General features: G+C 36.3%; 1 protein-coding gene across 1 annotated transcript in view; it reads right to left on the bottom strand.

Annotated features, from left to right (window-relative positions):
• Nucleotides 1–15,793, bottom strand: part of LOC143668769 (orofacial cleft 1 candidate gene 1 protein-like) — a 31,126-nt gene that overhangs the window by 9,748 nt on the left and 5,585 nt on the right. Inside the window, exon 4 of the mRNA XM_077143313.1 lies at nucleotides 48–134. Within this exon, the coding sequence (XP_076999428.1) occupies nucleotides 48–134 (87 nt within the window). The remainder of the gene's footprint in view (nucleotides 1–47; nucleotides 135–15,793) is intronic.

Raw genomic sequence — 15,793 nt, forward strand, 5'->3', positions numbered from 1 at the left:
GAAAAGAATATTCTGACACAAAAATTACATACTTAATTCTAGCTCACCCTCTCCGCTGACCTCCATCCTACACTGCCTTGGGTTTATTTCCTCATCCATCAGTGGGTCAAAGTAATTTCTGCTGTATTCATTTCCTGTGGAAAGTACATGAAGTAAGGGTCAGTGATTATTAGAAGCACATGAACCAAAATGTTAATTTTGAAATCGACACCAGCACAGAAGGGCCATTTTAGCTACTTTATAAGCTTAATTTTTTTTTTACAAGTCTTCCCGGCCTCCCTTTTTTGTAATTATCATCTTGCGAAAGGTCAGAAAAGGTAATTTGAGAAACAAGTTCATGCTATCTTTCTGTTGCTAAAAAATTAATGTGAAAATTATCAAATGTAGACTTTAGAATTCTTTAAGCCAAACTGTTTGAAGGGTATACTCCAGAAATGGACATTGGTGGAGTATAATGATATTTAGAGTTCACTAAAGATTCTATTTCCTCACTTGTATTTCACTAAGTACATTATGTTGTTGTGTCCAGAATTCTGCAGCCAACTTAAATAGTGTTCTAATTATGGGAAACTATAGCTATAATTCCATGTTGAGTGTTGAATGACAGAAATGAAAAGGAAGACAGAAAAACTGACAGACTGACAAACAGAAAGACAGAAAAAACAGACTGACAGAAAGACGGAAAAGACAAACCGGAAGGAAGAAAGGAAGGGAAAAAGGAAGGAAGGAGGGAAGGGAAAAAGGAAGGAGGGAAGGGAAAAAGAAAGGAAGGAGGGAAGGGAAAAAGAAAGGAAGGGGAAAATGAAGGAAGGAAAGAAGGAAGAAAGGCAAAGAGACAACTGCTTGCAAGAACTTTTGCTATGTCACCTTAAGTAACATGAAGGAAAGGAACAAATGATTTATCTAGAAATGTTATTCAAGACCCACCAACAATCTCAACAACACAAAACAAAAATTCTCACCTCACATTTCCTGCTTACTCTGTGCTTACCCTGGTAATTAAGCTGCAGCACTGGGCTTGGTTTCATAATGGAAAAAAAAAAAGGTCTGTTATCAATTTTACAAATCTAGTTTCATACTTCCTGCAGACTGAAATGTATATGTCTGTTTCTGGTAATTTGCATTCAGCAAAAGCAACCTATTCTGATAATAATTCAACTTGCCTAAAACTCCGCAAAAGAAATAAAGTATTGTGCAGTAAAAGCAACAAAACTGAAAGTACTGCTCACAGGGAAGGGTAAATACATGCCAGGTATACTGTGATACTCCATGGTATATTTGTTTTAGGGTCAAAAATAATCCAAACAGCAGCTCCCTTTCCAAGACTAAATGAGATTTTGATATGAACCTAGGTTTTCATTTATATTTGTGGACTGCCACCTTTTTTGCTCTCAGACTCTGTTCTGTTAATGCAGTAAGTACAAAAACTGCAAGTCTGCTTTACCTTGAGGTCTTAATAAAGAACAAATAAATGGGTTTCATTTCTGTTACTTTATCTGTCAACAACTACGAGGCTGGTGTGGATCTTGACAGTGTGTCAAGACTCCAAGTCTTGAGTGCTGCAATAACATGGTCACTCTACTTCTCTCACTGTATTTTGGGTTTTGGCTTGGTTTTTTTTTTCTGTCCTCTACCAGAAAGCACTGTGACATTCCTAAGTACACTATGCTAGGTGCTGGCAAATTAATTCACCAATACTAATACAGAGATGGCAGTGTATTTCCTTATCAGATTACCATGGAAAGTAAACGACTCTTTTCTCTTGGCAACTCCCCCAAGCCAATACAAAATTCAAATTCTTCACATAGTGAAACTTATTAACAACTTATTTGTAAATAATGCTGAGAGAATTGGGGTGGTTTGGAACTCTGTACTCCAGAAAAACATGTTCTTAAGCTTAATTCATTCCTCTAAGTACCCTTATAAATATAACCTTCTGATGAGGCTACTTCAAGTAAGGTGTGGCCCAGGATGTACTTAAGTAAAAGGATTGTACTTAAGGCCTCATATGGAAGGTCACTGAGAGAAAAAAGAAAAAAGCTACAGAGGGAGAAGTTAGAAACTGAAAGTCAATGGAATCTGCAATTGAATGGAGAGGCGAAGAGTGGCCGCCATGTGCAATGCCGTGTAACAGAGGAGCCCAGGACCAAAGATTACCAGCAGCCAGCCCCAGAACACGTCTTCAGGAAGAAAGCACTGCATTGATGGATGCCTTGATTTGAACTTCTCCTAGCCTCAAAAGCATTGTTTAGGGTGACTCATTGCATGGCATTTGCCTCAGCAACAAAGAAACTAAAGCAATAACCAAGACTTGGAGAATAAGACAAAATTCAGCCATTTTCACCAAAAATCAAGAGAAATTCGCTTGGTTTTTAGGTTCTGAAATCATTTTCATCCCTATTGTTAGTTGAGAAATTGGATTCTTGCACAGCTGTGCATGAAGAGGGTCTGTATGCAGGCATACTTCCCAAACTGCAAGCCTCCCATCGGGGCTCAATGCTTCCAGCATCCAACAGGTAGATAAGAAAAGGCACAAGGGAACTAAATTTGGGGGGATCTAGAATGTCTAAAAACACTTTTGCTCAATACCTGTTCTTGATTAATAATTTCTGAGGATAGAAATCTAGGCTGAAGATTATTTTTGTTCAGAATTTTGGGTGCACTTCCTTTGATTCTTGGAAGCATATCTTCTTGTTTCAAGTATTGCTGCTGAGAAGTCGAAAGATATTTGGTTTCTTCATCCTTTGTATATAACCTGTTTCATTTAGTTTTTCTTTTTCTAATCTAGTAGAATCATTTCATTGTCCAGGTGTTCTGAAAGTTTCATAATGGGTGACTTGGTATGATCTGTTTTCTTCCACTCTCTTAGTGAATCCTTTTAATCTGGAAACTCAGGTCTTGATGCTCTGATAATTTTTCTTGAATTATTTTGATACTTTCCTTTGTTGTAGTTTTTCTGTTCTCTTTTTATACTTCTTTCATTTTATTATCTTTTTTTCTCCTATTTTTCATCTTTCTGAGTTTTGTTTTGATTCTGGTTTTGCTCTGCTTTTAAAGATACTTCAACATTCTCTTTCAACCCCTTTATTAAGTTTTTTTCCTCCCACTATGCTTTTAATTCTATGGATTCTTTTTTGTCTTCTGTGAATTCCTGTTCTATAGCATCCTATTCTTGTTTCATAAATGTGTTATCTTTTTTCATATCTCTGAAGATATTGGTGATATAAATACTTTGGTTTTTTTTGTTTTCTTCTCAAATAGTTTTTGATTCCTCCAGAATATTTTTTTTTTTCAGTTTGGATTAATTCGCATCTTCCACATTGTAAGCTTTCTTCATGCTGTAATCCTTGATTATGAAACCACATGATTGAACATGGAGGACTACAAACTCTTTGGAAGTCCTCAATTTGCAGTTTCTTGACGTTACACTTCACCATACGGTGGCTTGAGGGCAATGCGACAGTGGCTTAGTGGCAGAATTCTCGCCTGCCATGCCAGAGACTTGGGTTCGCTTCCAGATGCCTGCCCATGCAAAATAATAAGAATAATGATAAATGGCATATTTTTAAAATGGCATATATCCCTTCAATTCCCGGTGCCTGTCCAAGTTGAAAAAAAGGTGGCTTGAAAGGACATGTTTTTAGAGATCACTAAAATTTAGGTATTAACTCTTGGCTTAGTTAAATTCACCAAGGGAGAGACTTCCTAATTTCCTGCCAGATGAGTGAGTGCCTGGTTGCAGGTCAATAAGTCCTATTTGATGTACAGGTCCAACATCCTTAACTGTGCCAGGCACTTTCATAGTTCAGGCACCTTCAGTTTATCTCTTTCCAGACAATAAATGTCCAGAGTACCACGAAGTTTGGGGAAGAGCACTTGCACAGCAGTTGGAATTGAGGAGGGAATCAAGGAATCCAACTTCATTTTAGGCCACTTTTAGCCTAGCCACCTTAGCAGCAAGTTCTTACCATTTCCCACGTCTTTTGAAAATCCTGTTATATGTGCCATTTCTTTAGGGCCATGGTATCCTGAAGACAAGAGTAATATTCCTAGATATAGCTTTTGAATCTATATAAATTGCTTCTTCCACAGTCAGTATAGGTTGATGAACTTATGTGAGTTTTAAATGCCACTCTTGGTGTGATTTATTTCGTATTTTGTATTTCACATTCCAGGGTGCAGCTCATAACATTTTACCACTGTTAAATTATGAGATTTCAAACAATAGGCGGTCATTGACACTCTCAGTGCTGATTCCCTTTAAACATCCCAAATTATATATTACATACTTATATAGCACATATATTTTTATACTTTATAATGAATTTTATATTGCATTTTACACTGACAGATATTGTTTTATATATACTGCATTTTTATTGTTTGTATCCCTCACTTAAATATAAGTCCATAAAGACGAGGTCATCACCTCTTTTGTTCCTTGGGGCATCCCTAGTGTCAAGAAAGAACCTGGTGTAGCAAGGTGCTCATATTATCGGAATTCATTAATCAAATAAACATTTCTTGAAAATCTATTTTAGTGCCCAAATTATTTCATTGTCTAGATTTTCCTTCTATTAAAATGATGAATAATCAGTTGTCACCCTTTTAAAGATTTCTTTTATTCCTCTCTTTCTTTCTGTCTTTGTTTCTTTTTTTCTGTTCTCTCTTTTCCTTTATACTCTACCCACCACAATTTTCCCTTTTAATCAAATGCTTTCTAGGGACAAAATGATATGTGTGAATTTAAAAAGGACCAAAACACAAAATCATGACTTTTGCCTTGATAAGCACAACCCACCAAAAGAGGAAAGAAGGAACACATAAAATTTGGTGTGCTATAAAATTGTGGTAAAGCACAGAATTCTGTTTGAATATAATAATGCTTTTACGTCTTTCTGCTTTTGTGACTTTGCCACTTTGCCCATGCTTACCCTTGTGTCAAAAATTTCCTTTCTTATGTGTTAATATTGATTAGATATGATGATAGACAGATAGATAGCGATCGATAGATTGACAGGATGAATAGATAATTCAGTAAAAATTTAAATCATCCAAGGACTAGTTCAGCAAATTCAACTTATCAATAAAGTAGAATTGAACTCTAATATAATGATCCACTAACGTATTCACCTAATAATTTCACTAACAACTTCCAAACTCCATATTTTCTGCATTTCTGTTTATATATTCAACAAAAATGATGAATTATGAATAAATCATAAGAGAAAAAGAAGATCTGTGCCTATCTGGGACCCAGAGGAGTGGGGCAGTTAGGGGGTGTGCTAGTTTCTGTACCCCAGAAAAGCCATTTTCTCTCTATCCTTATCCGTTCTTGTGGGGCCAGACCTATTGCTTAGGGTGGAAACCTTTGAATAAATTGTTTCCATGGAAACTGACCCACTCAATTGTGGGTGTGACCTCATGATTGGATTACTTCCATGGAGATGTGATGCACCCAGTTGTAGGTGTCACTTTTGACTAGATGGAAATGTGGTTTCACTCATTTAAGATGTGTCTTGATTAGTTTACTGGAGTCCTTTAAAAGAGGAAACATTTTGGAGAATGCTTAGAAGCAACATAGACCCAGACATTTGAAGATGCATGGAATGCCAAAGGAGATGCTTGGAGTGCCGACAGAGAGAGCACATACCTAAACATAGACATTTGGAGATGTGCAGCACAGCAGACATTGCTGTGTGCCTTCCCATGAGATCCTAAGCAAGCCAGAAGCCAGAAAGAGTGACAGGAGCTGAGAGAGCTGCCTGAAACCAGAAGCTAGGAAAGGATGCAGGCTAGCCAGGTGCCTTCCCATGTGACAGACATCAGCCTTTCTTGATTCAAGATATCTTTCTCTGGATGACTCGGTTTGGACATTTGTATGGCCTTGGAACTGTAAACTTGTAACTCAATAAATCCCCTATTTAAAAGCCAACTATTCCTGGTATATTACAATCTGGCAGCATTTCCAAACTGAAACAAAGGAGCAGGAGATAAGAATGAATAAAGGACACCGGAAACTTTGGGGAGCTGTGGATATGTTTGTGATCTTGCCTATAGTGATGGTCTCATTTAGTTCACACATGTCAAAATTTATCCCATCACATACCTTAAATATGCAGTTTATTGTATGTTGATTATAGTTGAATAAAGCTATTTTTGAAAAAGAACAGAACAATGAACAGCAAGAAGAAAACAGCATCCCAACACCTTCAGTGGCAGATCAAAGTGCACTAAACAAAATACCACAGAGAGAGAGGATGTCATAGAAGTTTTCAGAAACATAATCTGAAATACGAAAGCACCTACTAAGAAGCATATACTTCTTAGTATGGACATACTTTCATACCTAACAATGCTGGTCCTACACCTAACTTTATTTGAAGCACTCACTACATTTTGAAATCAAAAAGAAAGATCATAGCCATCATATATAACTTCACTTCGAACAAAGGCTGAAGCTCAGGGTTAAATCACTATACTATCAAAATAGTCAAATATTGAAGCTATAAAGTATTATTTATACTGTACTATTTTATTTTATAAGTTTATTATTATTATGTTAATTGCTTGCTGTAACATAAATCAGCCTATCAGTCATACATGAACCCACTATTAAATACTTCAGAGATTCTTCCTTTCAACTGGTATATCTTGTCCTGATAAGCCAATAAGCTAAACAGAGTTTAAGCTAGTAAAACACGTGGAACCTACTATAAATTGGCAACAATGAACTTCATCTTAACAAGCTCCCTTTGTTTCACTGGATGGTATCAAGATTTAATAAAGTGAGATGGCTTTAAGATAGAGTGCACATTGTCAGAAGGTAGTTTGCTAATAGGGCAAATTCCTAAGAAGTGTCCCAATCATTCAAAATATGCTTTAAAAAATATCTAAAATCATCTCACAGGAAAATTAACAGACCATTGAGAAATTCAACATAGGGCATTTAACAGTATAAGCACAATAGGTTTTAATATGACTGATATTTATCTGTTCCTGATATTCAGATGAATAATCTGAAAATTGAGAATATGTAATGGAGTGTGGTGTTATGCTAAAGCAATTGGATGTGATACATACACTAATAAATCAGTAAATTGATCTTGTCAATAATCTTTTTGCTTCTAGCTTCCTAGCATTAGCTAAGTGTTTGAAATCAGTTCATGCATCCCCTGTGCTATTTTTTACTGAATTGGGGAAGGAAAACACACTCACTTTGTCTTCAACCCATCTGTACGTATCAGGTTTTCCTATCATTTAACTCAGAGCAGCACAGAACTCACCAGGGTTTTTACTCAAATTACACCATACGTGAACTTTGGGCAGGAAATCCTCCAGTGTACGTCCATGCAGTTCTTTGGGGGCTAGAAGAGTGAGAGTGAAATTGCCCACCAGAGAAAGGTTAGTGGGAATCATAGGTGTGACTTAACTCAATAAGGCAACCACTTCCTTTCAAATCAGCCACATCAGCTCCAGAGAGGAAGAAAATCTCAATGCACCTACAATGCACTGGATGATTACAACCGTGCTCTTTTCCCATGGATCCAATGCTTCATCTTGACTTTATACCACTAATCACTATATTTTCACTCATACACCATAAGTTAAATAAACACAGGTCCTGCATTTAAATTAAGTAATGAACTAAACAACTTATATTCTAAGATTGCAGGCACATACCAGAATTTTATAAACTTTGAGATATTTTCCTGAGCATTAATTCTTTTAAAGTCTTGAGCCTAGAAAACGCTAATTAAATTTCCTTCTTATGAATTTGGTTAAAAAAAATGAGGACACTTAATATTTTAGGTCCGAAGGGTCAGAAAGTTTACAGAAATGTATGAAACGTAAATCAGTTGGCTGCAATAGAATATAGGTTAGTGAGACCCATGCCAAACTCAAAGGGGCTCTACCAAACTAAATCCATTCAAATACTATTTTTAGAAGGTTGATTTTAGAAAACCTTTTAAATTAAGGGAAAGTAGAAATATAAGACTACATCTTAATATGTTAAAGAAGGGCTATCTTAAACCATAACAGATTATCATACTAAATATAAAAACGAAACACAAATGACCAACAAACCCAGCTGACAGAAACACAGACTGTAACTTGGGTACTTACTGTCGACATTATCATTCAACATTTTCTTAGAAATTTTGGTCTAAGAAGTTAGGTCAAAAATGAGGGGGAAATGTGAGCTGAAATGATTGAAAATAATTAGACTTTGGGAATTCTTTTTGAAGACAATATGATCCCATGCCATGAAAACTCAAGAGACTTGACTGGAAAACTTTTAAAACAAACAAGATATTATTTGGATAATATTTTGAAAAACAACCAGAGATCATTCATTAAGAATCAATAACATTTCTAAATGCCAACAATAGCCACTTAGAAAATATAATGAGTAAATAAAAAAACAAAACCTAGAACAAAGCTCCAGATGACCCTCAAAAATCAATACACAAACAGTTTTCTAGACAATTACAACAGATCTGCACAGCAGTCCATCGGTGGTCAATAAGATCATTTCATTGAAAATCACATGAGCAATAGAATTACAAACCAGCAAGTCGGAGGTAGAGAAAATTGATATCATTTCTCTTTTTTTCTTTATGGAAAGACTAATCTGTGGAAACTGGCCTGCTGCTAACACTTCATTCTAAGAACTGGTTTCATGTTGGAAAAATTAGTTTTTTCAACTGTTTCTTCTTACTCCTTTTCCAAATCTTTTGGGTGTTTGATAGATCAGTGATTTGAAAATCTAAATAGGGTAATAGTTGAAGTTTGTTAGCAAGTTCTAATTAATTGAGTCGTATTCCTTCTTCCCCCAAGGCCTTTCCTCTTGGTAAATTATGAAGCACTTTAACTTTCAAACCACTGGAGCACAGGTTTGTGTACAATTGCTGCAGGCTTTATCCTGCAGTACCGCAAGGCTTTAATGCTCCACATACTTGCTGGATCTGGAGTCCTCAAACAGTTAAAGCATTTCTCTAAGCGCCCAACTTTTATTTTTTTAATACATGGGTAGGCACCAGGAAACCAACCTGGGTCTCCAGCATGACAGGCGAGAATTCTGCCACTGAGCCACCGTCACACTGCCCTCCAAGAGTCCAATTTCTAAACAAGAAGATATTTCCATTACTTAGGTAATCGTGGCAATTCAAAAGTTAAGTATAAATATATTGTTATTCACCCATACTGAAAAACCCTCCATGAGTCATACCAAAAGTGGGTCTGTTTCGTTTTTTGTTTTTTTTTTTCAAGTTTGAAGCGGGCAATGTGTAAACAAATCTAGGTATACAGTTTGGAATACTGCCTTTCAAATTACGAAAAGACTGATATTTAACATCAATCATCCCTCAATCCTTCCGACTGGGCATTCATTCATTTAAAAATAGGTTGTCCTTATGGATTTAAAATGTACTTGTATTTATGTCTTGTTTTCGAGAGTTCAATCAGGTAGGATTGCTTTTCATCACAATGCAACCCACTTCAATATGGAAGCAATCAATGTAATGGATTACTAGATTTAGTTTAAATCATCTTAATTAATAATATTTCCTCTAAAAAGATCTGTGGATTTATAGACAATTGAACTATTTATCACATGAAGCAAAGGATTTCAGGACTTTCCGTAGTGGGAGGTGGAAGGGAAGGTTTGTGGTCAGTTAGTGTGGATGAAGTCTAAAGAAAATCATAGTTTCTGTTTACTTCTCTTTAACAGAAAATTACAAGTATCTGGAAGAGGGTGGGCCACAGTGGCTCAGCAGGCAGAATTCTTGCCTGCCATGCCAGAGACCCAGGTTCGATTCCTAGTGTCTGCCCATGCCAAAAAAAAAAAAGTATCTGGAAGAAACTCTAAGGGGAATTATTTGGAAACTATACATGATATATGCTAAAAGAATAAAATACAAAGGTCATGAAAAAAGCTCTCCTAATAAAATTGCTCTTAAAATGGGAATAAAACTATCGAACACCAGTCAAAATGGTGGTCAAAGTCTGGAATTTATATGGAATTTCATACTGATGTCAAAATAAAAAACTGTTAAAAATTTCACCAAATATTTAAGAGGATAGAGGTAGATAATGTCATCATCTGTCCAGGTAAGACATTGACTGCATCACTGATGTCATAAAATGGGAGTTTCTTACTTAGTTCTTTTGCTAAATAACGATATTTATCTTAGGAAAGTCTTTAGACCTCTATAAAATGAGCTATAATCTCTCCTTCCAGCAGATTTATGAATCTGAGATACTTAAGCATCCTTTTCACCATCATACAGATTCCTACACTCACATTTTTACCTTATGGGTATATAAATTTCACTGGTATATATGTACAGATCCCTCTGTCATTAATGGACTGGTGCAATAAAATAAAGATTAATTCTTCAACCAACTACCTATGGCAGATTCAATAAAACATTATTTTACAAAGTCACACACTAGAGGATTCATTAACATCAACTTGAAGAGAAGCTGTAAAAATAATTATGCCTAATAGTTGGTAAAGTGTTACCAGTGGCTTCAGTTTTAGCATTAACAGAAACAGAAAAAGTTACAAACATTCTGATTTCCTGAGCAAAACTGTCTCACCATCTGGGAATAAGTAGTTCCTTCTGACAAGAAAATAAATTAAACTCTTCTATTCTGCTGAAATTCCCCAAACTCAAACATCCAATTAAAAGTTTCTTCTACCAATAGGACAAACATTGCTCTCGAACTCTGTTGTGTCATTTCAAAAAAAGACGAGGGAAGTAACCTTAAATTGATAAATATATATCAATTATTTGATCAAATATTTGTTCCTCTTAATATCTACATAAAATATTTCTGCATTTCAGTAGGAAAGATGCATTCCTGAGAGTTTATTTTTAGTTTTCCAAATCAATGAAAGAGATTAAACCACTTAGGAATCCAATGGTATCTAAAGACACAAACCTACGTCAGTTCAATAAACCTAAAGCAAATGATTTACTTATATATTTGCTTTTTCTTAACAGTTGAAAAGTCCCTAAGCAAACAATATTTTTAAATCTTCTATAAATGTCAAATAACAACTGTTTCCATTTTAAGAGGAAAACAACCATAATTGAGAACAATGTAGAGGGAGCTCTATCATCTCATTTCTAAAATAATCTATGCTGTGTGCACTATGGGAAGAAAAAACTCTCATCACAGATTTGCTCATACAATTTGCATTATGCACATAACACATGCACTTATATGTTGCTTTTTATCTTAAATTTTGGTACCCCTGTGTTTCAGTCTGCTAAAGCTGCTGGAATGCCATATACCATAAATGGGTTGGCTTTTTCAACGGTGATTTATTGGTCTACAAAACTTACAGTTCAAATGAAAATGCCCAAATTAAGGCATCAAGAGGAGGACAACTTCTCTGAGGAAAGGCTGTTGGGGTCCAGGGTTCCTCTGTCACATGGGAAGGACATGGCAGGGTTGGCTGCTCCTTCTCTTCTAGGTTCTAGTTTCAAAATGGTTCTCTCTCCAAATGCCTCTGGGAGCTTCTCTCTTAGCTTCTCTGAGCTCTCTGAGTGTCATCTGTCTTTATCCTCTCATAGAGCATTCCAGCAGGGGAATAAGACCCACTTTAATGGATGGGGTCACATCTCCTTGGAAGCAACGTAATCAAAAGGTCTCACCCAACAATAGTTCTGTCCTTATAGATTAAGAGAACAGCTTTTCTGGGGTACCAACAGCTGCAAACTAGCACAGTGGGTATTTCTAATGCCACACCAGTCTGAAGTTAAAGGTCACAATTATAATCATAACCCAGGGTTTCTCTACTTCTAGCCACAACCATTATAGATCTCCTACCTTTAATCCAAACTGCTCCTTATCTCTTCCAGAAGGATCTGAGGCTTTAGATCAGAACATGCTCATAACTCATTCTCCTCAGCTTCTTCGGAACATGTATCTTCTTTTTCCAGTGCTCAGCTTTCTGTTTTACTGCCTATTCAAAGGATTTTATGCTCACAATAGTCAAACCACAAAATTCTCCATATACATCATGAAACCACAGGTGACACCATGACAAACCAGAGCAAAACCATCTCCTGTCAATTCCAGAGCTGATGGTGCCATCTCAAGTGACTACTGTTGCCCCCAACACTGATTCTTGCTGGTACCCATCGTAGTCCGTGTCATGTTCTCACCAACATTTTCTCTGGTTCTGCTCAAGCCTTGATCTTAAACCTCTGCCCATACCATGTTCCAATGGAAATCCTAAATCAAGGAGCGTACTTCATCTTCTATCCCCTCTTCATTCCCACCCTACCCCACTGGGATTCATAGATTAGCAGGTAGAGTTATGAGGCCTCTGACAACTGACAGAGAGCTCAGTTTTTACTCCAGTCTCCTTCTATAGACAATATAAGCCAGGAATATATGCCTGTGGAGCAGACCATAGGACAACATGATTGGCAAACACTGTATTATAAGCCAAAATACTTTCCTCTCTGACCCTGAGAGACTGGCCTGACTTCACGGTTATATGCTTGATTGTCTCTGTTTTTGGAATTAATTTTTTCCTAAAAGCCATCTGGTCTTTCTTAAAGTGGAAATGCAACAATTGAACCAATAAAAGTGACGGCTAGAAGAGCCAAGTGAAATTTGAATTTAATACGGAATTTCATTGATACAGTACAACTTCTTGTTTGATAGCCAAAAAAATTTTTCAAAAATTTCATCAAATGGAGAACTAGGTGAACAAAGCAGTAAACTTTCCACTGCTAAGATACTAACCACATTACTGATATATCAGAAAACCTAAATTTCTATCTCAGTTTTCCCACCAAATAACTGTGTTCATCCTAGGCCACTTTAACCCACAAATCCTCAGACATGGTTCGGTCCTAGGCCAAACAGCTTAATCAATAAAACTGGAATCTGACTTATATGAGCATAGAATAAACTCTCACATGCACACAGTCTTTTCCTGGTTTGCACCTACTTCCAGACATATTCATTCAATAATAAAAAAAAAAAGTTATTTATAAAATAGACGTAAAAATTTTATACAGGAAAATAATGCTTTTATGAGAGTGCTGTGTTAATCTAGACTAATCAACTATAAAGGGTTGTTGTCAATATGATATAATGTAAATTCCATGAACATAGAGACCCATCATGTCTGCCCTGTTCCCTTTTGTATTTCTCACACCTAGATGGCAAGTTGAAGATGTCCAAAAAAATATGTTTTTTAGTGAATAAGAAGGAGGAAACAGGAAAATACAAAAAACAATCTTAGTGATACATGTATTAAACCCAAACAAAATATTGCATAAATGATTCCTAACTAACCATGCATATGCCACTTCCATTAAATTATCAGTGTTATCAACAATAGGACATGAAGGGCGGGCCACGGTAGCTCAGCAGGCAGGAATGCTTGCCTGCGATGCCAGAGGACCCAGGTTCAATTCCTGGTGCCTGCCCATGTAAAAATAAACAATAGGACATTAACAATAAATAATCGATGACATACAAACTGTAGGGGACACTTATCAGATTTTCATTTGGTTTATTTGTGTGCCTTTGCTGTTTTGTATCCATTTCCTAAGAGCATCACAATTCCCTAGTCTCCATTTTGTGTAGGTAATTCCAGCCAGATTTCCTCTCCAACTCAAAGCTACAGGGGTGGACGAATCTTATTTTCCCTTCCCTGTGATAAAATCAGGAGGCAGACAGGTGAACTGAGCTCTCTTTGCCCCTAGGACTTTGGATTCTAGATAAATGAAGAGAATGGGAAGAACTTTTGGCCATCACTCATCACGGTGGCACGACTGTCTCAGAACCAGGCAGCGCCTGTGAAGATAGTTACTATGTTTCTAAATTCCAGACTGCCTTGATCTCTGCCCTTTTCCACTACAATTCTCTGAGCTCTTGGAGTCCTTCAGCTTGCATTAGCCAGAGATGGTGTCTGCTGCTTACCATTAAGGAATCCTAAATGATAGGTATTCACAGAAACATCCTAAAAGCCAGTCTTACCGCTGCATCAAGGAAGATGCCTACAAGTGGTATCTGCTAAAGAAGCACAGAAACAACTACAATCCTCAACTCCCAGAAGAAAATTAGGGAAAAGGAGGACTGGATCCTTCAAATATACTCCCATCTTTTTTTAATTAATTAGTATAAATATATTTGCTTATACAATAACAATAAAGTTGATTCTATTAATCCTTTTCCAGTTACCCATCTTAAAATGCCTTATGTGAAATTTAGGAATTCAAAGGAAAAAATCCCAAGTGTAATAAAATAAATCATTAGTTTAACTGTTTTACTATCCATGTTTATAATCATTTCTTATTTCATTCCATCTAAAGCCTTTTCAGTGACTCGTTACATCTGTTCCAAGTTGCATTTTACTACCATTTCAAATTCAGTTATTAACCACCTTTTAGTGTCACCAAGCTATAGACTCAGAATATTAAAGAGTCTCTTTCTACCTCCAAGCCCTCAGACTGGATTTGGAATCTAAGTCATTTCCTCTTCCTTTTGAAATTCTAAGCATCTGTGGATTCTACACTCTCTCTCTTTTCAAATACTCTAATACTGAATTTCCTTTGCTCATAAGGCTATCATCAGGCCAGGACAAAGCTGTCAGTGTGCAATTGGTATGGATTTCAATACAGAGATCAGAAAAGCAACATACATGCACAACAGACACATTCTGGACAATGGGATTCAAAGACCATGTGCCCCCAAATAATCAAATACTTGTAAACTCCCATGGGAATTTACAAAACAGAGTGTGTAATGCTTTTGCTAATTGTCTGCTTTAAAAGGTCTATAGGAATTGAAAGAATAAAGAATAAAGGGAAGCAAATTTTCATTAGAAAAGAGGGAGGTAAAGCAGGGCATCTAGGGAGAGACCCAGCCACAAAAAGAAGAAAGGTCTGAGAACTCTGCATTTTATTTTTCCATTACACCTTGCGAAAATGACTGATACAAACTTGCAGTGTTGGTTCTCTAGCCTATTGCCATGTTCCCAGAAGAAAGCTTCTGTTAATAAACTGCTAAGGATGTTTTATCATTGAAGTGTACAGGTAGGAATTGGAGATGCACTAAACCTTCCAAGAGATCTTAAAATCATGCCACGTTTTTGCCTATTCCTAAAGATTGGAGTGGAATTACTTTAATTACTTTTATATTATAATAAGGGACTCCATCCATCATAAATTTGAAATCTTTTTAAACTAAAGTTCATTAGAGAAATCCCTCTCCTAGACATTTCATTCATAATTTAAATTATGCCCAATACTTTTAGAGTAGATGAGCATAACTCTAGTTTCAAAGGCATGCAAGAATGATAAATAAATAGACATTTACTAACAAACGAGCATCAGGAAGTCAGCCTCTGCACTGGGCTTCCTTTAAATTGTTGAGAGTTTACTTATTCCTGGTGCATGGAAGAACTAGTTCAACTTATCTTCAAAAAAGAGTCTCTGTATCTCGATTTTTCTATCACAAAAATAATATTAGAAATGACAGGTACAATCAGATAGCATTGGAAATGTTCGATTGTGGGTCAATATTAGATCACCAGCATTTTTATGGATTTACCTAGCCATTTTAAACATTCCTTTTAAGGAGGAAAATGAAAAGCGAATTGTAAACAACAGTCTGGTGAAGGAGAATCCTTTGAACACAGAATAGTGTCAGTCTTGAAAGTTCTTATAGTTCTCTAAACACTCCTGAAATTCTATCATGCAAACCTGCGCTGTAGGACTTTGAGGTCTTATCACCTATCACTGTCCTATGCAAC

This window comes from Tamandua tetradactyla, chromosome 25, assembly GCF_023851605.1.
Source record: "Tamandua tetradactyla isolate mTamTet1 chromosome 25, mTamTet1.pri, whole genome shotgun sequence".
In the NCBI taxonomy this organism is placed as follows: domain Eukaryota; kingdom Metazoa; phylum Chordata; class Mammalia; order Pilosa; family Myrmecophagidae; genus Tamandua; species Tamandua tetradactyla.